Source organism: Puma concolor, chromosome E3 (genome assembly GCF_028749965.1).
Source record: "Puma concolor isolate L17-30 chromosome E3, mPumCon1.1.hap2, whole genome shotgun sequence".
Taxonomy (NCBI): domain Eukaryota; kingdom Metazoa; phylum Chordata; class Mammalia; order Carnivora; family Felidae; genus Puma; species Puma concolor.
In genome coordinates this window covers 40,527,235-40,550,233 of record NC_141682.1, presented here as the reverse complement: position 1 = coordinate 40,550,233, position 22,999 = coordinate 40,527,235, and the positions used below count along the sequence as shown (strand labels likewise).

General features: G+C 50.6%; 1 protein-coding gene across 6 annotated transcripts in view; it reads left to right on the top strand.

Moving 5' to 3' along the window:
- Window positions 1-226: 226 nt before the first annotated feature.
- The window catches only part of PDPK1 (3-phosphoinositide dependent protein kinase 1), an 81,001-nt gene continuing 58,228 nt past the window's right edge, over window positions 227-22,999 (top strand). For 2 of the 6 annotated variants that reach the window (XM_086691498.1, XM_086691496.1), the window contains exon 1: window positions 12,761-12,950. Coding sequence is in view for 1 of the 6 variants with exons in the window: in XM_086691495.1 (XP_086547621.1) it covers window positions 5,214-5,237 (24 nt within the window). In the remaining 5 variants the exon portion in view is untranslated. Of the gene's footprint in view, window positions 353-5,094; window positions 5,238-5,483; window positions 5,664-12,760; window positions 12,951-22,999 lie in introns of those variants that run through there. The other 4 variants (XM_086691499.1, XM_086691495.1, XM_086691497.1 and 1 more) reach the window with 4 other exon arrangements.

The following is a 22,999-nucleotide window of genomic DNA, read 5'->3' as shown; positions in this document are numbered from 1 at the left end:
TTTTTTTTTTTTTTAAATTTTTTTTTTCAACGTTTTTATTTTTATTTATGGGACAGACAGAGACAGAGCATGAACGGGGGAGGGGCAGAGAGAGAGGGAGACACAGAATCGGAAACAGGCTCCAGGCTCCGAGCCATCAGCCCAGAGCCTGACGCGGGGCTCGAACTCACGGACCGCGAGATCGTGACCTGGCTGAAGTCGGACGCTTAACCGACTGCGCCACCCAGGCGCCCCAAGATGACCCAGCCTTTGCTGATGTCTCGACTGCACATTCCTGAGAGACCCTGAGCCAGAACCACCCGGCCAAGCTGCTCCTGGCTTCCCGACCCACAGAAACCATGAGATCATAAAGGTTTGTCGTTTCATGTCTCTGAGCTTCGGGATAATTTGTTACATAGGGCTAGGTAACTAATACACGAGCTGTGTGGCAAGTGCCACAGCCTCTGGACCAGGGTTTTCTCCCTTGTGCCATGACGGTTTGAGGAATGAGCGAGAGATGGGTGGAATACCGTGGACCATGGGGGGCACAGGGCCCGGTTTGCAGTGGGGGCTCCCCCGGCCCCAGGCCATGTACATAAGGCAGCCTTCCAGCCCCTCCCAGGATGGTATGGGCATCCCCCGTTCCTCCTTGTGTGGAACATGACCTCACGATGTCAAGCCAGGCCTTGCATTCTTGGCCTCGGGTCACCCCTCCGCCAGGGACAGAGGCATTGGGCAGGGTAGGGAGAGAGGAGAGCCATGGGCTGTCCCCCTCCTTCCTCCAGCCGGGGTGCCAGTGAACTGTGTAGTGCCAGGTGAGTCCATCCCCCCTGCTGCCCACTGTCCCGGGACGGGCAGCCACACCTGACCCACAGAGGGGGTGCCCTGCCTCTCCCTGGGTAGAGAGGGGTGGCCTGGCCTGGCCTTGGCTTGCACACTGGCTGCCATTGAGGCCCCACGAGAACTAAGCACTGTCCTTGGTTCCTCTTTCGACTGCTCCTCCCTGCCCTGCCCCTGCAGCCTGCTCCCCTGCTTTCCCCTCTCCTCTCACCCCTTCCCCTGAGGCCGGCAGGGGTGCCTACTGCACCTGCTGCTCTGGTGGGCTCTGGCCTTCTCCGTGTACTTTTCCCTCAAGGTTTTCCCCCTCCCCGTTTCTCTTTGAATTGCTTTGGTGTGAGTGACTCTAACTAAAAAAAAAAAAGGTTGAAGACCTCGGTCCCTATTCTGTGACTTGCTTCTCTGCCTTTGGGCTCTCGCTTAGACCTTCCCTCTTTTCTTTTCCGTAGCTGCATCAAATTCTCCAGGATGAATATCCCATAATGTGTTTTACCATTCTCTTGTTGATGAATGTTCTGGTTATTTTTTCTTTTCTTTTCTTTCCTTTTTTTTTTTTTTCTTTTTGTTAAAGCTCTGCTGTTATAAACATCCTTGCACAGTTTTACAGTCATGAGTGAGAGCTGCTTACAATTTCCAGGGAGAAGATACATCCATTTTATTAATTTTTATTTGCATCAGTGTTGAAGAGACCAGATAGTTCCTTTTGGTTTTTTTTTTAATGTTTATTTACTTTTGAGAGAGAGAGAGAGAGAGAGAGAGAATGTGCACATGGCGGGGAGAGGTGCAAGGAGGGGGGGACGGGGAGAGACGGGGGGGATGGAGAGATTGGGAGAGAATCCCAAGCATCAGGCTCCATGTCTGGCACAGAGCCTGACTCGGGGCTCTATCCCACAACCCTGAGATCATGACCTGAGCCTAAATCAAGAGTCAGACGCTCAACTGACCAAGCCACCCAGGTTCCCCAAGAGGCCAGAGAATTCTAAACAGACTTGTAATAATAGCAGCCCCTGCCTCACCTCACCTCTCCTTACTCACATCCTGCTTACTACTCTTTAAATGTTCTTCCTGATGTTTATGTCCGTTGTTTTGTACTTTGTCTTTTTTTTTTTTTTAAGTTTATTTATTCTGAGAGAGATAGAGAGAGTGAGAGCGCGGGCACACCAGTGGGGAAGGGGTAGAGAGAGGGAGATAGAATCCCAAGCAGGCTCTGTGCTGTCAGAGCAGAGCCCGATGCTGGGCTTGAACTCATGAACCGTGAGATCATGATCTGAGCTGAAATCAAAAGTTGGACGCTCAACCGACTGAGCCATCCAGGCACCCCTGTACTTTATGTATTGACTCCTCACGTACAGTCACTGTCTATTGCCTTTCTGTTACAAGGGATGAGGATTCAGCTCTCTCAGGCCCCCGTTCCTCTCTGGGTCCCTCCGAGGTAGAGGATGGTAACTGCCGGTTGAAGCAGTGCGTCTGTACTGTGACTGTAAATGTGCTTCCTCCCTGCTCTTATCCTGGGGTTTCTCATTAGTCTTTTAAAATTGCACCCCATCCCCAGGCACTCCTGAGTCCCCACTGGTTTTCTTTCTCCCCTATGGCACTTCCTATCTTCTAATATGTCATAAGACTTGCTTATTTGATGGTCTCTCCCACCCTGCCCTTCCTCCCTGCCCCCCCAGTCCCCAGTGGCATCCGACTCTCACAAGAGCAGAGATTTTTGTGTTTTAATCACTGGTGAATTGTCAATGTCTAGCACAGTGCTTGGGATGGAGGGGAGACTCAGTGCTTACTTGCTGGATGGACAGATCCTGGGACTTCCATTCACCACCCTCCTGTGTGTTTTGTTTTTTTTCCTGTTTCCTGATCTCGCGTCTTCTTGGTTTACCGCGTCATTTGGTGGAGCACATCAGTCGGTAACTTTCTGGGAAAGATCGCTCTTGATGTGTATTCTTTAGACTCTAAAGCTCTGTATTTATTTACAATTGCATTTAGTGTACAGTCTGGCAAATTTCACATGTGAGATGGTAATAAATACTGAGTATCTCATAGGATTGTGATGAGAATTTAGTAACATACGTCTAATGGTCAGCGTTCTCTGAGGATAAGTTATTATTACTTTGTGAGGACTCAAATAAATACAAAAGAAGGGTTTGTTGGGAGGCAGCTGAGTGCAGTGGCCAAGAGCAAGGTGGTGGTGCTGGTCAGCACTGGTTTGGAGTTCTGTGCTCTGTGACCTGGTAGCTCTATGGCTGAGAGTAGGCAAGGCACCGAAGCCTCAGTTTCCCCAAGTACAAGATAGAAATGGTCATAGTACCTACTGCTCATGGAGCTGTTGTGGGTAAAATCAGATATACTGATTTTTATAGGTAGTAAGGGTTATGATGCAGAATGTTTCCAGTGTTCTCAAGTATCGAATGTGGCTTGCTTTGGTGGCAAGAGCTGGTACCTACTTTGACCTTGTCTTTGTGTTCACTGAGGGTTAGTGTCTGGAGTGGGGTAAGCAATTGGCAGTTTGCAGCATGTATCAAAAGTCGTGAGAGGAATCCCTGTACTTTGACCCAGCAATTCCTTCTGCTAAGAATTTATCCGAAGGAAATAAAGCTGTGCTTGAATTTAAGCGCAGAGCTTTGTCTACGAGGAAGACGTCTGGGAACCACTTCGGTGTCAGGAGGGAACTTGATCAATACATGGGTCTATAAACTCTAGGCTTCCTCCAGTGGAGTCCTCTGCAGTCCTTAGAAGTGGGCAAGATGGCAGTCAGGTGCGGGAGAGCTGTACAGGATACGAAATGAAGACAGTGTTAAGTGAAAAAAGTATCAAACCTGCATAAGCCCTTTTGGGGAGTAGGAGTTACATTTACTTTTTTACTGTTCTTTAAGGTGCAGAACACTCAAAGTTTGGACAAGTAGAGGCTGGACGGTCTAATGCATAGTCTCTGGCATATGGATATCAAGATCCAGGCTGTGGCTCTACAAGACCTAGGGCCAGTTACAGAACTCAGAATGCCTCAGCTTCCTCATCTGAAAAGTGGGGCAGTACTAGCAAGGATACTTGTTCAGAGATTAGGCATGAAAATTCTTTACTAAGAGTAAGTGCTGGCTCAACGTTAGCAGTTATCACTGCTATTCAAGAATTAATTCTCGTTAGTGGGATTATGGATTAATTTATCTAATTAGTCTCTGTACTGTCTAAATTGTTATTAAAAAATAAACGTATTTCTTTTGGGAGTAGAAGGCTATTTTTATTTATTTATTGTAATTAAACATTTTTTTTTTAATGTTTATATTTGAGAGCGAGCGAGAGCGAGCAAGCAGGGGAGGGGCAGAGAGAGGAAGAGAGCGTGAATCTCAAGCAGGCTTGGAGCTGTCAGGGATGCTGGGCTCAGGTCCACGAACTGTTGAGATGACCTGAGCTGAAGTCAGAGCCCAACCGACTGAGCCCAGGCGCCCCAGAAAAGGTTACTTAAAAGTATGCAACCTTGAGGTGACGAAGATGATTCTGATTTTTTTTTAAGACAGCCTGGTCACAACACAACAATGTGGATGTACTTTATACCACTGAACTGTGCACACGGCATGTGTTCAAATGGTTAAGGTGTTAAATTTTATGTATATTTTACCCCAACTAAAAAAAAAACCAACAATAACACCATCATCATTAACAACTACAAAAAAATTCAACACCATCATTATCATCCACAACTACAACCCCCCACCCCCAAACCATAAGCAAAGAAGAAAGTTCTGAAGGTGTCCCTGGGACTGTCAGCAGTGATGCGATGGGACTGTTTTCTTCCAAATTTATATTTGATTTTGCAGCCCAAATTTCCGTCTGTGAACACTTCTCAGTTTTGTAGCCAGCAAAGTTGCGTCTCTCGGTGTTTACGCAGAGCCCGGCTCCCGGTCCGAGCCACGCGTCCGAGCCCAGCCCCGCCGCTGCCTTGGGCGTGACCTTGGCCAGCTGGGTGTTGGGGGGCCCTGCGAGCCTCAGTTTCCCACTGTGGGAGCCAGGGATGACAGCTCCCCTCTCTTCCCGCGCGGCCCCGCCCCACGGCCCCCGGATTGGCTCGCGCGGCTCTCCCCCGCGTCCGAAACGGGGCCGGGCCTCTCCCGCTCGCCGGGCCCCAACCCGGAAATGCGGCTCGGAGGCGCCGGCAGGGCTGACCGAGCCGCGACGGAGCGACGGCGGGCTCGGCCAATGGGCGCGGGCGGCGGCAGCGGCGGGGCGGCGGAAGTCCCGCCCGGCGTCGCGCGGGGGCGGGGCGGCGCCGGGGGCGGCGGGCGGCGGGGCGGGCGCAGGATGAGGGCGGCCATTGCTGGGGCTCCGCCGCGGGGAGGAGGACGCTGAGGAGGCGCGGAGTCGCGCAGCGCTGCGGGGGAGGCGCCCGCGCCGACGCGGGGCCCATGGCCAGGACCACCAGCCAGCTGGTGAGTGCGCGCCGGCCGCTCGGGCGCGCCGGCCCGTCGCCCGGCCAAGCGCGGCGGCCGCCGGGCCCCGGTGAGGCGGGGCGGCCCCGGGTCCCGAGGGCCGGGCGGCGCCTCACCTGCGGCCGGGCGGCCGGGCAGAGGACCGCGGGCTTCGTGAGGGCGCTGCTCGGCCGTCGCGGGGAGCCCGGGCCCCGGCGCGGCGGGAGCCTGCCCGGCGGGGGCGCTGACAGACGCGCGGAGGGCGGGGGAGGCCGGGGAGGTGTCACTGGCCTGTCGCGGTGGAAGTGCTTGGAAAGTTTGTTTTCGGCGCGCCGCGGCCTGGAGCCGAGCCTTTGGGCTTACCTTTCGTTCCGTCTGCGGAGGAACCGCCCTGGGCCTTCACCTGGAAGGGGGGGTCCCAGTGCCTCTGCCGCAGCGGAGCAGGAGGTACGAGTTCTTGCCCGGAGCACCTGATGCCCCGGGCCCCCCGAATTCACGCCTAGGATGGAATGTGATAGACTGCTGTCCCGGCCCGGCCGAGCGGCCACGGGTGCCGTTCCTGCCTCGGGGCTCTTCTCCAGCCCCGGCATCGAGAGTGGGAAGCCCCAAGGGGGCCGGACTTGAACCTGCTTACCGGGGGAGGGGATTTGGTGGTGGGGGGAGAGTGATCCTGACGGGGAGGAGGGGTTTCAGGGGAAAATAAAAGGGAAAAGCACTTGTTGGATTGAATGTTTTTGCTTAAAAGTGTTTCCACGTTGCCCCCCCCCCCCCTTCCCTCTGTTGCTAAAAGTATCTTGAGCGTTTTGATGTTTTCCCGGTGTTTGAGTTGGGGAGTTGCGAAGGTGTTTTCACGATTTATACCTTGGGCGCAACTGAGAAGTGGGTGCAAAATTAGGTTCCAAAGGCAAGGGAAAATCACTTAAATGAAAGAAGACCCAGGAAATGGACCCGACTCCTTGTTTTGCAGCGTACAGCTTTGTGGTGGCGGTTCTTAATCTTTTTTTTTTTTTTTTTGCCGGGGCGGGGGGGGGGGGGGTGTCTTGTACCCCTTTGAGAATCTGACCGAAGGAATAAATCCTCTCCTGAGATTAAAACACAGAGCCGCCCCGCATTTTGTAGTTACTTCAGCTGGTTCTTGAACCTTCTGCAGCTCCTCAGTGGACTTCAGGCGGAGAACACCGTAGGGATGGGTGACGCTCCAGAGCCGCAGAGGAGGACCTGTTCAGTTCAGAAAACGGTGAAAGGGAAAGGGGCCGTCTTTGGCCGTTGCGACATGTGGCCGTACCCTGGGGTGTCTGGGCTGACAGGCAAAAACACGAAAGAGGCTTTTGGCGAGCCTCAGTGGAGGCCGGGGGTGAGCACGATCCCAGAAAGCGTGTAACACGAACCGTCCCTACGGCGGTGCTGTTGGGGCGCAAGGTGCGAACTTTGCTGGAGTCCTCGGAAGGGGCAGAGAGCACATTTCCTCACCGTCTTGGCCCTTCGCGTGATGGGCGGTCGACATCGGGAGTTTTCTCTAGTAAGCCGTCTTCTTAGCGCGGAATTGCTGGCATCCATGGAGGGAAAATGAATCTGGGTACAGCGGAGACACCTCGCCGCCGTCAGGAAGCCAGAGGAGCAAGGGTTTTGTTGGGTCCCCCCTGCCGGGTGAAGATAGGCCGTATTTCCCCTCAGTGATGGCGCAGGTGCCCCCAGTATTGGCTTTTTCATCCGAGGACAGATAGGCTTGGCGCTTCTGACAGTTCGGGTCTGGATTTTCAAGGTGGCACTGTGGGAGAAGCCCGTGGCCCAGCTGTGGGTCGTGGCCCAGCTGTGGATTGTGCCACTTTTCTGAGCGTGCGCTGCCAGCAGGGGGGCACTACCGTGAGGTCTGAATGTGGCCTAGCCTGCTTGGATCCTCAGGTGGGCCAGATGCTGTCCATACCGCGTACTGAGCACGAACTTTGTTTTTTAAAATTTTCTCTAGTTTTTTTTGAGGGGGGAGGGGCAGAGAGAGGGAGGGAGAGAGTCCCAAGCCGGCTTCACGCTCCAGCTCACAAACTGAAATCCTGACCGAAGCATGAGATCACGACCGGAGCCGAAATCAAGAGCGGACGCTTAGACGACTGAGCCACCCGGGGTCCCCTGTTGAAAACTTACTTTAAAAAGCAGGCACTTTTCCAGATAGCTCCCGCCGTGTTGCTTGATTTCCGTTGATAGGGTGGGGTGAGGTCGACGTCGTTCCTGTTTTACGGGCGTGGAGACCGGGAGACCGATGGATGGGGGGTAAGTATCTACCTGTTAAACCGAGCGCCTCTTGAACCCACGACTGAGCCGCGGCAGGGCCCCGGGCTCCCCTCTGCCCCCTCGCGTGGGGGAGGGCCCTGAGGGCCGGCCTGGCGGGGGGCTCGGACGCCACTTGGCTTGAGGAGGTCCTCGGTGCCACTGCCCAGAACGTCTTTCCCGGGGTTGTGCCTGAGTGTCCCGACGGTGCCGTGCTGGAGGCAGGAGGGACCTCTTCACGTGGAAGGACCGCACACTTATTTCTCGGGGCAGATGGCTGAACTCTGTGACCCCTGGAGCCCGTTTCGGTCTCACACTGTCAGAAAGCAGCTGTTTGGAAAGAGGCTCCGCTTCATCTGTGTTTGGGGGCCGCTGTTCTGAGTGGGGGAGGCTCGGATTCCTCCCTCTGGGAGACCAGGGCTGCAGTGACTTTGCTGGAGGTAAAGCGGGAGACGCTTCTGCGAGCGTGGCCGCGTCTGTGCGGGGAGGCGGTTGGGAGAGCGGGGGACATGGAAAGGAGTGGGTTCTGATTTCCACACTCCTTTTCGGGTAGCTCCCTCTCATCGTGGTCTCGGGCGGTGTGATGTGTTTCTGTCCCCGCGACGCCCCTGCAGAGCGGGCAGGGTGAGGTCCCCACACGGAGAGGTGGGAGTGTGGGTTTGTCCTCTTCCGACAGGGTCTTGCGGGAAGGAGCGCGGCGGCAGCCTGTGTAGACGCGGGGCCTGAGCAGAGGCCCTGGGCAGCTCTTCAGAGCAGGCCTCGGCCTCTAGGCCGCCTGTAGCCCAGTTTTGGTGAGGAAGAAAAGGCGACCCCAGGGCGTGTCTTCCCTTCGTGCCACGTCCTCATCCCCGAGCCGCGCGACGTGGGGTTTGGGTGCGTGGAGGGCGAGGGTGTGATGAAGGGGGAACCGCTGCGGAAACGGGGTGAGCGCGCTCCGTCCCCTCCGAGTTGGTAGTGTGGAGAGCCCTCCTTGGCAGTGCACTTGGACCTTTCCTGAGGAGAATTTTCCGTGGAAATGGACTTTGGTGGGATCCCATGTGTGGCTGAGGAACATTTGATGCAGAAATGACTCCCTCAGCAGGTGTGAGGGCTGGGACGGACGTGTGCGAGCTCTGCCCCTGCCCTTTTGATGACAGCTGGCCGAAGGGGTGAGGAGTGCAGTTGTTTTGAAGGCAGGTTCAAAGGGCAAATCACCGGGGAGGAAGTGCTGGTGTGGAAAGGAAGTTTTGGACGGGTATCATTCAGGCCTTTTTAGTAGTGCCTTCTTCTGTAACTGGGTCGTGTTTAATACCGGACCCTTTAAAACATTGCTGGATTATCGAGAACCGGTTTTGTATCCAGTCTCTAGCTGAATCGACAGGCAGAGTTGATTTCCTTTCCTTTCCTTTTATATGTATTTATTTTTGAGAGAGAGCGAGTGAGAGAGAACGTGTGTGCGCGTGTGGGTAGGGACGGGATAGAGAGATAGGGAGACAGAATCCCAAGCAGGCTCCACGCTGCCAGTGCAGAGCCCAACATGGGGCTTGAACCCACAAACCGTGAGATCACGACCTGAGCTGAAATCAGATGCTTAACTGACTGAGCCACCCAGGCACCCCAGAGTGCGTATTTTCGAGTGATGGGGAATATGTTCTGCTGATAGTGCCTTGGATATGAAAGGCCTTTCAGGTTCGCGATGGTTCTTGGGGATCTGTTTTCATCGCTTGACTGGTTGCATTTATGTAGTTGCACAGAGTCTGTTTCCATCCTCTTAGACTGGAAAATTTTCCTTACTTAAACTGAAATTATTACTCCAAGAAATTCCAAGTCCTTTTGAATGTCTTAAGAGAGATAGTTTGTTATAAAGGATTTACATTTGTGGGTTTCAAATCCCTCATCAGAGGAACCGATTCAGGTTTCTGTGTAAATAGTTGGATTGCACATAGGCCCACAGAAGTAGAACTGACAGCACCGCAATCTCGGTGTGCGGAATAGACGGCCACGGCCTACGTCAGCAGCCCCTGCCCGGACGCACGGCCCGCAAAGCAGACAAGGACGGTTTGCATTTGGAGTGTTGCCCAGGAGCCTGATGAAGGTGGGCACATAGTTCCTGGTGGCCTAGTGACCTCCTCTGCCCCACAGACGAGATCAAGTGTCCTCTGCACCAGCCACTGTGCTTTGAATCAGCTTGCAGCCTTCAGGGAATTGCAGTATTTAAAGGCATGTGTGAAGGTGTGTCTGGATGCCAAGCAGGGTTGTTCTGGAGGTGTGTGCCATCTGCATGTTGGTGGAGCTGGTGGTGGCAGGTCTGCCCGCACTGGAGAAGGCTGGAGAGGCCCGTGTGCAGGCAGCTGCGGTGTGTGTGTGTGTGTGTGTGTGTGTGTGTGTGTGTGTCTGTATGTGCATCTCGGAAGTATCTCAGAATTCATCTGGCTGAAGCTTAGCTGTTACAATGAAATCATTGTTAAAGTCTCATTCTTCAACCTGTTTTTCTCTTTTGGAATTAATTGTACTGCAGTGGGAGTTGTATCTCAAAGCGACAGCTGTATATTGGATGCTGTCAGAGAAGGCTGATAAGATTTGCAGGGAAGCTTGAAGCCTTACAGAAATTGTTGTTATGTGCTTTGACCTGCCATGATACCTGTGGGAAAAGGGGCCTGGAGTTAACTTTTCTGTTCTCCCTCCCTGTTTCTGAGAAGCTGGGAGGACAAAGCCTGCAGTGGACCTGGGAACTCTGTGCCACCCAGGAGGAAAAGGTTCTACCTTGCAGATCTTGCTCTTAGACCCAGTCTGAAGTAGAGGCTCTGGATGCTCCCCTACAGTGAAGGAAGTGGCTTCATCTCAAGGGGTGGCCATATCGCATTCTCATCACACACTCTCCCCTGGCAGGGCTGAAAACATTGACACACTTTGTTCCTAGTCCCCCTTTCTTGGTGACTGGGAAGTGAGCACTGCTGGAAGGGTGCCTCAGTTCCAGCATTCCTAGGACTTCCCTCTCTCCTAGCCTGTCCCTTTGCTCCTCCTCGATGAGAGTCCCTTCTCGGATGCACCTGCCGAGTGCCCTGTACAGCCCAGGTAGTGTCCAGGGTGTTCTAAGCTGCCGGTTTCTCCTCTTCAGGCTCTTCCTCTTTGCCTGAAGAAATTCCCCCAGTGGAAACTACCCCCTTGGTGACCGTGAAGCCTTTTCTGAGTGATCAGCTTCTTTGTGTGTGTCCCACCCACCCCTGCCCCATCCCTGTCCGCTTTGGTCTGCAGTAGTTTTATTATATAGTCAGTTCTTTTTTTTTTTTTTTTTTTTCAACGTTTATTTATTTTTGGGACAGAGAGAGACAGAGCACGAACGGGGGAGGGGCAGAGAGAGAGGGAGACACAGAATCGGAAACAGGCCCCAGGCTCTGAGCCATCAGCCCAGAGCCTGACGCGGGGCTCGAACTCACGGACCGGGAGATCGTTACCTGGCTGAAGTCGGACGCTTAACCAACTGCGCCACCCAGGCGCCCCTATAGTCAGTTCTGAAACAGGTTCTGTGCCTTGTTTTGTCCTTGTCTTTCTGAACTTTGAGGCTCTGGATGGCTTTGGTTACTGTCTCATCTTTTCTCTTCATGGTTCTCATGCCTGGACTTCCAGTAGTATTTGTCACATACCCATGTATCTTCCCATTTTTGCCATTTGTTAAAAGCATGTCAGAATCCTACATGTACATTCTGATTCCCTTGCATTTAGAGCTGTATATGCTCAAGGGGTGGAGGGCTTCATCAGAAACTGTTTGTTCCCTATTTAATGCCCCGTTTGCAAGCATTCCAAACCAGGAAGAAGTCAGACGCTTAAAAACATGGATTCATGTTCCACTCTTCTGTTGTCTAAGGAAATACAACTTAAGAAGGAGATATTCTCTTTTTCCATGTGTATATTATATCACTTACCTGACCCTTGAAAGGTTATATTTCAGAGGTACCCATTTCTTTTCGTAACTATAGCTCCTTGCAGGTTGGGGACCAACTGTTGGGTTAAATCTGGAGTAGCAAACTACTTACGTCAAACATACAGTATTTGAGCTGAGGCTTTTCATGTTGGCACTGCCGCCGTGGTGGGCGAGTCCTGCCATGGACCACTGTCCTCACGTAGCCAGACCCTGAGTACCGAACCTGTAGAAGTGCCAGCCGCCAGTGTCGGTGATGTGGACTGTGCGCGAGAGACAGCTACTCTCAAGGCAGTTGCTTTCCCGTTAGGAGGACTTTTTCCTTGAAGATTCCTGAGGATGAGGGTCACTCTAGCAGTCTCTCTGCCCAGAAGCCAAGCTGCTATTCTCTTATGATATAGGGCCCTTAGGGGAAACGGCACATATTTCTCTGCTGCTTTAGGCGAGGTCAGTGAGGGCTTTCCCCAGGCCTTGACTTTGCTCTGATTTATAAAAGTATCCTGTCCTAAAAGGGGCATTAGCTCCGTGGCTAGGTGTGACCACATCCAGTGCCACAGCTCTTCATCCAGGTGCATGAAGCCCCACCCTCCTCGGATGGTTGTGTGGCTGATGGTCCTGGGGGTTGTCCATGCAGCCCCCCTTGTCTTAGAGGTTCCTACCGTGCACTTACGCATGGATGCTCAGTGAGTGAGAGAGCCACCAACCTAGCAGGAGGGCAGGAGTGACAGGAGCGTTAGACCCAGCATGGGCCAGCACTGGCCGTTAAGAAGTGCAGCATGGGTTCCTCCTTCGGGAAATGATGGGACGAGCCCATTCTTTGGGAAAATTGCCCAGACGCTGGTTTTGCTCAGCTCTGCTCTTAGGAAGGTCTGATCTGGAGAGTCACGGCAGCCAGACCCTGTGGGGGCAGGTGAGGTAGCAAGCTAACTTACTAGGAAAGCTAAGAAGCTTGATAACTGCTTGTTTCTGGGCTCTTATTATTAACTGGCTTCCTTCCTCGAGGGTGAGCCCTGAGCTCTTCTGCATTTTTTTCTCTGCAGTGAGTGGCCCATGACTTAGGCTGGACAGGAGGCTGAGAGAATAATCTGTCCTCTCAGTGCATGATCTCTGAAGCTCAGGATTTACTGCCCCCCTTTTCCATTGTCAACTCATTTTTTTCTTCCTGCAGTTTGGCATTTTTCTTTGATGGGTTTTTTTTCATTCGTCAAAATTATAGTCTTCTACTGATTGTATGTACATAGCTGGTTATTATCAGATATACAGCTTTAAAAATGTGTATCTAAATATAGATTTTATTTGTGAATGCATTTTATTCTCATTCCTAAAAAAAGAAAACAAAACGTGTAATCTAAATGCTTTTTTTGTTGTTGTGGTTTAATCTTAGAAAAGTCTCCTGCCCAGAAGCTGCTGGCACTGTGCTTTGTGTCTCGGGTGGAAGGGGGTGAGGATGGTCTGGTGATGGAGAAGAGACCTCAACAGAACCAGGCCTCCACACTCGTGGCCTGAAGGAATCCTTGGGTGAAAAAGATGGCTGCTCAGCGGGTGTGGGACAGCCTGCATGTGCCCCCAGCCCTGTGAGTCCCACCAGCCACAGCCCCACCCCAGGGGCCGAGGGGAGACTGGCCCCAAGGGCAGTGAATTGCTCTGCCAGCCTTAGTGGGGCCGCTCCAGAGAGGAGGGCAGAAGAACGTGGACTTATGTGCACTGAGCCGGGGCTTTCCTGGCAGGGCAACCCAGAGGGTAAGGGAGCAGGGGGCAGCCAAGTGTGGAGGAAGTTTGAGGAGGGAGCGCCATATCTAGCGTTGGGAAGACCAGGAGGGCTGTGCTTGCCTAGGGCTTTTGCAGGGAGACCTCTCTGCTCCAAAAACAAGGCTTTTGGACGATGCAAGCTAAAGAAGATGGGGGTGTTAGGAAATTTATTCTTAACTTTTTCTGTTAGTTTTTTTCTTTAAGTGTATTTCCTTCAGATTGTTTAAGTTTACTTGAAGCTATCAAAATAGCCTCCAAACAAACATTTTCTTAAAACTTAGTTTTTAAAATTTTATTTTAGAGAGGGGCTGGGTAGAGGGGCAGGGGTGGGGAGAGAGAGAATCCTAAGCAGGCTCCATACTCAGTGTGAAGCATGATCAGGGCCTCATTCCCGCGACCCTGGGATAGGCATCATGACCTGAGCTGAAATCAAGAGTCAGACATTCAACTGACTAGCCAACCAGGTGCCCCACAAAAAACTTTTTTTTTTTTTAAACATATTTTAATTTATTTTTTATTTTTGATAGACCAAGCAGGGCAGGGGCAGAGAGAGAGGGAGAGAGAAAATCCCAAGCAGGCTCCGCACTGTCAGCCTGGAGCCCAATGTAGGGCTTGAACTCACAAACCATGAGATCATGACCTGAGCTAAAATCAAGAGTTGGATGCTTAACTGACTGAGTCACCCAGGCACCCCGATAAACTTGGGGTGCCTGGCTGGCCCAGTTGGTCGAGCATTTGACTCTGGATCTTGGGGTTGTGAGCTCAAGCCCCACACAGGATGTAGAGATTACTTAAAAATAAGATCTTTAAAACTAAATAAATAAACTAAACTTGATTTTGGGGTAATTTTAGATATATATAGAAAAGTTGTGAAAAACACAGAGTTCCCATAAAACCCATCATCCCACCTCCCTTAATGTTAACATTTTTACAGCATATCACTTCTGTCAAACTCAGAAGTGAATGTTGGTGCCACGCTCTGAACTGCAGACCTGTTGGGGTTTCATCAGTCCCCCCCCCCCCCCGCCCCCACTCCCCACCACTGTCCTCCTGTTCTATGATCCCATCCAGGAGCCACGTTCATTTAGTTGTTTCCTTGATTTCCTTTGGTCTAGGACAGATTCTCGTTGCATCCAGTTTTTCATGAACTTGATGCTTTTGAAGAGTATTGGTCAAGTATTTTGTAGCCTGTCCCTCAGTTTGGTTTTGTCTGATGTTTTTGGTGATGACACTGGAGTTATTGGATCTGGAAGAATCCCACAGAGGTGGGGTGTCTCTAGTGCATCCTGTCAGGGGTCCACGTGCCTTATTACTGGTGAGACAAAACAGGATTAGGTCTTTTTTTTAATTTTTTTTTTTTTCAACGTTTATTTATTTTTGGGACAGAGAGAGACAGAGCATGAACGGGGGAGGGGCAGAGAGAGAGAGGGAGACATGGAATCGGAAGCAGGCTCCAGGCTCTGAGCCATCAGCCCAGAGCCTGACGCGGGGCTCGAACTCACGGACCGCGAGATCGTGACCTGGCTGAAGTCGGACGCTTAACCGACTGCGCCACCCAGGCGCCCCCAGGATTAGGTCTTAATGACTGGAATTAGGTCTATGGCCTGCTCTGCTCTCTGTTACTTGTTATTTTGTCATAGGATGACCACAGTATTTCTATTTTTTTTTAATATTTTACATATTTTTGAGAGAGAGTGCAAGTGAGGGTAGGGCAGAGAGCGGGGGACAGAGGATGCAAAGTAGTTTCTGCACTGACAGAACAGAGCCCGACACGGGGCTTGAACTCATGAACCGTGAGATTCTGACTTGAGCCAAAGTCGGACGCTCAGCCGACTGAGCCACCCAGGTGCCCCCACAGTATTTCTGTTTTGGAAGGCACTGTCATACTCACCCAGTTGGATACTCCTGAGTTCCACGTGAAGATACCTGGGCCCCGCAGGGCTTTTAACTTACACACTGGATCAGAGCTGGCATGGGGTCCAGGTACCTACTTGTTTCGACTGCTTTCTGGTAGCATGAACACTTCTGGGATAGCACAGGGACAGGGATGTTCCCAGGTACGGAGTGAACCCGAATGCCCTGATAGACCTGGTTTCGAATCCGGGCCAGGCCCCTGCCCCTCTGGAGTATTTGGAGTCGGTGATCCACTGGGCATTTGCCACGGTCTGCTCAGGTCCTCTGTGCCCAGTCCCTTCCTGCTCTCTTTGCAGGCAAGAGGATGGAGTTATGTCACCTGGCCCTTGTGAAAATTAGGTGGTCAGCTTTCATTCGTTCTCTTCTGGCTTTTTTCCTTTCCTTTTTAAAAAAAAAATTTTTTTTTAACGGTTTTTATTTATTTTTGAGACAGGGAGAGACAGAGCATGAACAGGGGAGGGTCAGAGACAGGGAGACACAGAATCTGAAACAGGCTCCAGGCTCTGAGCTGTCAGCACAGAGCCCGCCGCGCGGCTCAAACTCATGGACTGCGAGACCATGACCTGAGCCGAAGTCGGCTGCTTAACTGACTGAGCCACCCAGGCTCCCCTGGCTTTTTTCCTTTCTGGTGAAGCTGCCGTTGTTCATTGTCTGAAGACTTTGCCTTGAGTCGCAGTCTAACTTGTGGGCTGTTCTTTGGGGCTTGTAGAGTGAATCCAGAGCAGAGTTTGGAGTGTTTTTCTAGCCTGGAACTCCGAGGATAAGCATTTTCGGAAAGTCGTGGATTTCATTTTTTTCTCCTCCCATCTACACACGGCAAATACAAAACCTTTATGAAGGTAAGAATTGGTAGGAAGAGAGAACAGGGCAGGGGTCTAAGGGGAAAGCACTTCAAAGAAAATGATGGTGACAACCCCCGGCCACAGGCAGATAGACCTCAGGGTGTCGAGGGCCCGCCCTGGGGCTGGGGCCAGTCTCAGGAGGTGTGCGTCAGGTGGGCAGAGTTGGCTAAGACAAGGTGAAATACAGACTGGTGTGCCTGCGCACCCTTCTTGCCATATTCCTCCTTCTCTTGTTTCTGGCAACTGCCTCTAAATGGGTGGTTGGAGGAGGTGTAGATGAATGTCGTGCTAGACAAAATAGATCTTTCCCCGTGTGCCGATGGTGGTGTGCAGCTCTGCTGTGGCAGTTAGCCGTTAACACTGGGACACAGTGTCTCTGGGTCTCGCTTGGCCATTATTATTTTTTTTTTTTTAATTTTTTTTCAACGTTTTTATTTATTTTTGGGACAGAGAGAGACAGAGCATGAACGGGGGAGGGTCAGAGAGAGAGGGAGACACAGAATCGGAAACAGGCTCCAGGCTCTGAGCCATCAGCCCAGAGCCCGACGCGGGGCTCGAACTCACGGACCGCGAGATCGTGACCTGGCTGAAGTCGGACGCTTAACCGACTGCGCCACCCAGGCGCCCCATCGCTTGGCCATTATTGTTCCCAGTAAGAAACTCTTCATTCAAATTTTGCAGATACAGAGTCCAGGAAGGGAGGGCAGCTTCTTTATAGTGCCTTTTCAGTTGTCAGGAGAGGAGGCATCCTCGGTTAGAAATCGCTGTCTCTTCTGCTGTTGCAAACCACACAAGTGTTTACCACTGGATGGGTGTTCCTGCTAGGTGACGTTTATTCATGTGGCCAGTGGCATTTTGGGGGCTGGTTTTTGTTTTTGTTTTTTCCTATTTCAAGGAGAGAGAACCTTCCGAGGATTAAAGATCCCAAGTCTGACCACAATCTGGCATTTTCCTTACAGGATGATGTGTTAGAGTTACTAGAACAGTTATCCATGTCCCCGTGCTTTATATGTTTATGTGTGGGAAACACTGATGGAAGGCAAAACCAGGACATTTTTAGGAACTGTGGGAAGTTTCTGTTGGTCCCTTTACTGCTCTCAGGAATCTTGTGCCTCTCCAGGGGAGATGTTCACTTGGCGGTGCATGAGCTGTGGGCCGGCAGGACAGAGTGCAGCACTGTCCACACTAAGGTTGAAGGGCACAGGGGGAAGAGAGGGCACAGCTAGCTGGATCAGATATGTGGGAGGTACTGAGGGTCCCCAGCCCAGCAGAACAGAGAGGAGGGGAATTCTGGAGGAGAGGGATTGGTAGGGCATTGGAAGTGCCCATATGCGGTAGATTTTTTTTAACTTTTGACTTTTTAGTCTTGGAGGCCATGGGAGGTTTCCTCGAAGGAGATGGGGTCGACCTGGTAGCTGGAGAGTGGGAAAGAGGAGGCCCCAGCATTTGGCTCCCCTGGGTAGGACAGCAAACAGCTGGGTGCCTCCTGGCCTTTAGGGCATCATGAGGTAACCTTTTGATCAAGTTAGGTATCACTCAGATTTCCAGCCTAGATGATGGCGAAAACGTGTGTTGAATAAACTTAATTCCCAGCGAGAGGTTCATGTTTAAGTGTTATATAATTAATGTGCCTTTAGGTTAGAAACCCAGTCTTTTTAGTTGTCAACTTTAATATGTTGAGTTATTAATTTTTAGCAAAACAGAAAGCAAGAGTGTGTTATTGTTTTGTGACTAATAATAGTAAAGCTTTTAATGCATATTCATTTTAGATTTTATCCAAGGTTATTTGGCTGTGAAATGAAATCTTAAGTATATGATTAGACTAATTGTCTTTGAAATGTTGCTGTTTTTCTGATATAGCTCCAGAGTGGCAGTCTTGAAAAGCGGAAATATGATTTCCATGGTGAACCTCCCCACCCCGGTAGTTAATGATTTCTCCCTCCCACATAGGATCTGTGTCTGAAAGATATGAGTTTACTCATCTCATTAGCAAAAACTCATTACACATCCTGAGTCCTTGATGTGAATGAATGAGCTGGTGAACCTAGAAGGAAGTTCAAAGGGTCTGTTGGTCCCATGTGGTATCATCAGTGTCCATTGAGGACTTGAGCCTAATGTGGGATATGGTAGTGATTACTCAGCACACCTCAGGAAGAGCCTGCCAGGTGAGGGCCCCACTTATCTGGCCCACATGGAATATCAGCATCTGAGACGCCTGTTGCTAACTGGGGTGGGATTTGAATATGGTCTCACTGCTGGGTGTGTAACTGTGGCCAAGGACCTGCCTTGGGCCTCAGGGTCCCCCATCTTTAAAAAAAAAAAAAAAAAAAAATGGATGTGGGCGGTCCTCACCCTCAGTTGTTTTGGGGACTAACCAGTTGTTTTGGGGATTAACCGTGGTAATATGCATAAAATGGTCAGAGGAGCACATAGCAAACAGTAAGCACTTAACAAATGTTATCGTTTATAGAAGTAGAGAAAAATGGCATTTCATTATTTTTATCTTAATGGTATTTAAAGTTGTATCTGTAAAGGGTATGTGTAATTATTTGGAGAATTCAAAGAATGAACACATAAACAGACTTGCATGTGTCCACCACCTTGCTTTAAACATAGGGTATTCGCCAGGTTTTTGGAAGCCCTCTGAGTGGCCCTCCTGATTGTAATCTCATGCCCAGCGGTCCAGAGGTAACTGACATCCTGATGTTCATGTTAATCAAGTTAATGGTGTGTGAAGTATGCCTTTAGGCAGTTCCAAAGTGCAGGAAGCAAGCGGAGCTTCTGTGTCCATGAAAAGATTCTGTATTTCATAACCGGTGGTGACGTATATACAGCGTTAACAGTGAAGATACAGGTTAGTGAGATTCGGAGACAGTGTTGGCCGAGTCCTGCCATCTGTGAAGCCTTGAAGGCTAGACTTCAGGTGGATGGCAGCCCCGACCTTGTGTCCCTCTACCTGCCTCGCCTGCTTCCTGCTAGGTGAGAGGCTCCAAGGGACTGAAGGACACAGTGGGAAGACAGATAAGTGGCCACCCTCAGGGATCACCCCCTGAATGCTTCTCCCTTCCCTTCCTGCCCTTTCTCCACCCTATTCTGTGGAACAGTAGAAACAGTCGTACCCCGGTCTTTCTTGAGAGCCAGGCAGCTGACTACCTGGAGCTTCAGCTGGTGAGTGTGGTTCCACACTGGTTAGGACAAGCTGTGTTTTGCTTGGTGTCGTGCTGCACAAGAGCTTGGTGACCACTTGTCTTACGTGAGCCGGCTCCCTGTCTGCCTGAGGTCGAAGACCTGTGTGGCCTGCGGAGCATGTGGCACAGTGTGTGTTGTGAGCTCAGGAAGACAGACACCTGGCCCCCAGAGTCCCCTCCTGCCACCTTAGGCAGCAGCCACGCCTGGTCAGCCGTGAGCCATGACACACCTCAGAGTGCTTTCTGCACTTGTCTGTTACAGGCGCTCAGCAGCCCTCAAGAGGTGGGTGAATGTTATCACCCTCATTTTATTATTTAAAAATTTTTTTTGAAAATAGCTTGCTTGTGGGGCGCCTGGGTGGCGCAGTCGGTTAAGCGTCCGACTTCAGCCAGGTCACGATCTCGCGCTCCGTGAGTTCGAGCCCCGCGTCAGGCTCTGGGCTGATGGCTCAGAGCCTGGAGCCTGTTTCCGATTCTGTGTCTCCCTCTCTCTCTGCCCCTCCCCCGTTCATGCTCTGTCTCTCTCTGTCCCAAAAATAAATAAATGTTGAAAAAAAATTAAAAAAAAAAAAAAAGAAAATAGCTTGCTTGTTTATTTATTTATTTATTTATTTATTTATTTATTTAAAAATAATGTTTGTTTATTTTTGAGTGGGGGAGTGTGAGCAGGGGAGGGGCAGAGAGAGAGGGAGACAGGATCCCAAGCTGGCTCTGCTGTCAGTGCAGAGCCTGACTTGGGGCTCAAACTCATGAACCTGAGCCGAAACCAAGAGTCAGACACTCAGATACTGAGCCACTCAGGCCCCCTGGTTTTTTGTTTTTTGTTTTTCTTAAATATTCGTTTTGAGAAAGAGAGGGAGAGGAGAAGTGCATGTGAGGGGAGGGACAGAGAGAGGAGAGAGAGAGAATCTCAAGCAAGGTCTGTGCTGTCAGCACAGAGCCCAACATGGGGCTGGACCCTCTGAACCATGAGATCATGACCTGAGCCAAAATCCACAGACACCTAACTAAGCCACCTAGACACCCCCAACCTCATTTTACAGAAGAGTAAATTATGGCTCAGAGTGTGTGGCTTACCCATGGTTATCCCTGGTTTCAGCTAAGTCACAGATCTAGAACTTGGGTCCACAATTTTGCTACTCCACCACGGTTTGTTCCTCTTGGTGGAAGTAGGGGGTGGGGCGGCAGCAGTGGTTTCTGGGCCTGATTCTGGGCTTTGTGGAACCTCCTGGGGTGAGAGGACGTTATTACAGTGAGCCTGGTTGATGTGAGAGCAGGGTTCCTTTGGGGATGAGCTGGCGGGGTTGGTGGCAGCTTCCCACCCCTGGTTATGCAGGGAGCTAGAGGGAGGTGTCCCCACTGTGTCTTGCATTGGCTGTGCCTGTCTCAGTGTGTTCCAGGGCTCCAGAGCGCACTCTGCCCAGGCGGCATTTAAAGACCACTTAGCTTTTTGAGTTTGGGATCCTCTCCCAAGGAAAAGTTGCCGGCTGGAGCCTTAAACCGCATGGCTGCCTCTTGACCATATAAGAGCCTGATTTTATTCTTATTTAAAAAAAAAAAATGGTTTTTTTATGTTTTTATTTTATTTTTGAGAGAGAGAGAGAGACATAGAGCAGGGGAGGGGCAGAGAGAGATAGAGACAGAATCTGAAGCAGGCTCCAGTCAGCGCAGAGCCCGACATGGGGCTTGAAGTCACAGACTGCAAGGTCATGACCTGAGCTGAAGTCAGACGCCCAACTGACTGAGCCACCCAGGCACCCCAGAAGGGCCTGATTTTGATCTTGGTTTCTCTCACAGTGTGTTTGGGGGCTCAACCTCCCTGTGTCATTTTGTTTGCCTCAGAGTTAGAATCGGACCTTCTAGTACAGTGTATATTTAATTCAGTTTTACTCAGACACATAAACCACACATTTGGAAAGGGGATGGGCTTCATTTTTGTCTCCAAAGGCTTATTTTATGATCTGATGGCCCTTGGAATGGAAACCTCTCCTCTGTTATTTAATTGTAGAAGTGTTTTTAGTGTACTCCCTCTGAGTTGGCTGGTGTGCTTTGTGTAGATTAACTCATTAAATCCTCACAGCAAGCCTGGGAGGTCTGGTCTCCTTATTCCTAGCTGTGAGGTAGAGTCTGAGCCACAGAGAGGAGACGTAACTTGTTCAAGGTAAGACAGCCAATGAGGAGCAGGGCTGGGATCCGAACCTGCAGAGTGAGAGTTCTAACCGTTTCATGCTAATTCTTCACTCGTGCTTGTAGCTTTTGTCTGTCCGAGGACACTAGTTCACAGGCAAAAGGTGTAGGCAGTTTAGTAACTAACGATTAAGCTTTCCGATATTTATTCTTGTGATATCAAGGAATTAGATTCTTCCTCAGTGTGTTTGTAGAAATGTAAGAAACCCTTAAGAGCCAAGCATTCTTAAAGAACCTAGTTGTGATTGCTCAGATAGGGAGTGTGTAGTCCCCCTGCTGTGAATCCTTGGTTCTGGTGCAGAGCCATGGCCTTCCCCTCAAGGGGAAAGACTTTCTCATCACACCAACCCTGAGTGCAGCCTCAGACTCCCCAAGCTCCTTCTTTGTGAAATCCTTGTTTAATTTGCATTTTATCCTTCCTGAAGAGATAAGATGGGGAGAAATTTCTGGAGGGATCTGAGGAATGCCAGCCATTCATTCCTCTTCCTGCAGATCCCACTCCTCTGCCTCCTGGCATCCACGCAGGTGCTGTCTCCTTTTCTCCTAGTCCCCAGGGTTCAGGTAGGATTGGGCTCTTGGTAGGTGCTCAGTGAATGTCTGTTAGTGGGATGAGTGGATAAATCACTCTGCATCGTGAAGTGTTTTAAAGCACATTTTCAGACAAAAAGAGGAAAAATCATGTCTCCCATCCTAGTTCTTCGAAGTACTCTGAGCAAGAAAGCTGCTCTGCAGCCGTGCCTTATCGCCTGTGTAGACGCAGGAGCCCTGGGAGTAGCTGTGGCTTCTCCCCAGATGCTGGCAGGAGCCTCCTGTGGCCTGGTGAGCTCGCTCACTCCTGCCTGCTACTTTCCCACCTGCCCAGTAGGGTACTGTCTTGCCACCAGGTGATAACTGACTGTGAGATGTGCTTTAAAAATATGTGGCTCTGTGTTTTAAAAATCAGCTTCCAGGGGTGCCTGCCTGGCTCAGTTGGTGGAGCATGTAATTCTTGATCTTGAGGTTGTGAATTCAGGCCCCATGTTAGGTGTAGAGGGTACTTAAAAATAAAATCTTAAAAAAAAAATAATAAAAAAAAAAGCTTTCATCTACCTGGCAGTTGGTTTCCTAAGGGTTAGTGAAGCTGTTTTGTCTGGTGCATGAGACTTGGTGGGAGGTGGGAAAGAAATCTGTGGGTCATTTGTTTTCCTTTGCCATGAGTTTATTTGTGTTTTAATCCCTGTGTTAAAAATGTTTGTTATATTTAGTGGTTTTAAATGTTGGATACTGGGTATTTTGATGTTGATATTTTCCTTAACTCTTAGTGGGTGACCAGTGTACTGTGCATTTCAGTTGAGCCTTAATATGTTTTTGGTGGATATGAAAATGTAACTTGATCTCAAATTAATTCTCCCTTGAAAGTTTCTACTTCTGAGAGGGGACTGTTGAACTCGATGCTCATGGGGTCAAAGAAGTTGAAACTCTTTTAAGTTTTTATTTACAAATTGTGTGAAACAAGTTGAAGTCCACAGAAAATGCCCAGTTCACAAATGGACTGTATTCTTACAAGTTCAGTTGGAATCAACTGTATAAGACTCAGGCTTGTCTTCCTGTCAGAGCCACTCCTGCGAAGGGCTGGTTGTGGTCCCTGCTCTGAGAGGTGAGGTGAGCATAGCAGGTGGCACTTGTACGTAGATTCTCCCTCCACACCGATGTGGACAGAGAGAGATTCTTGCTGAGGGGGGAGGGGGGACACGGTGATACCCT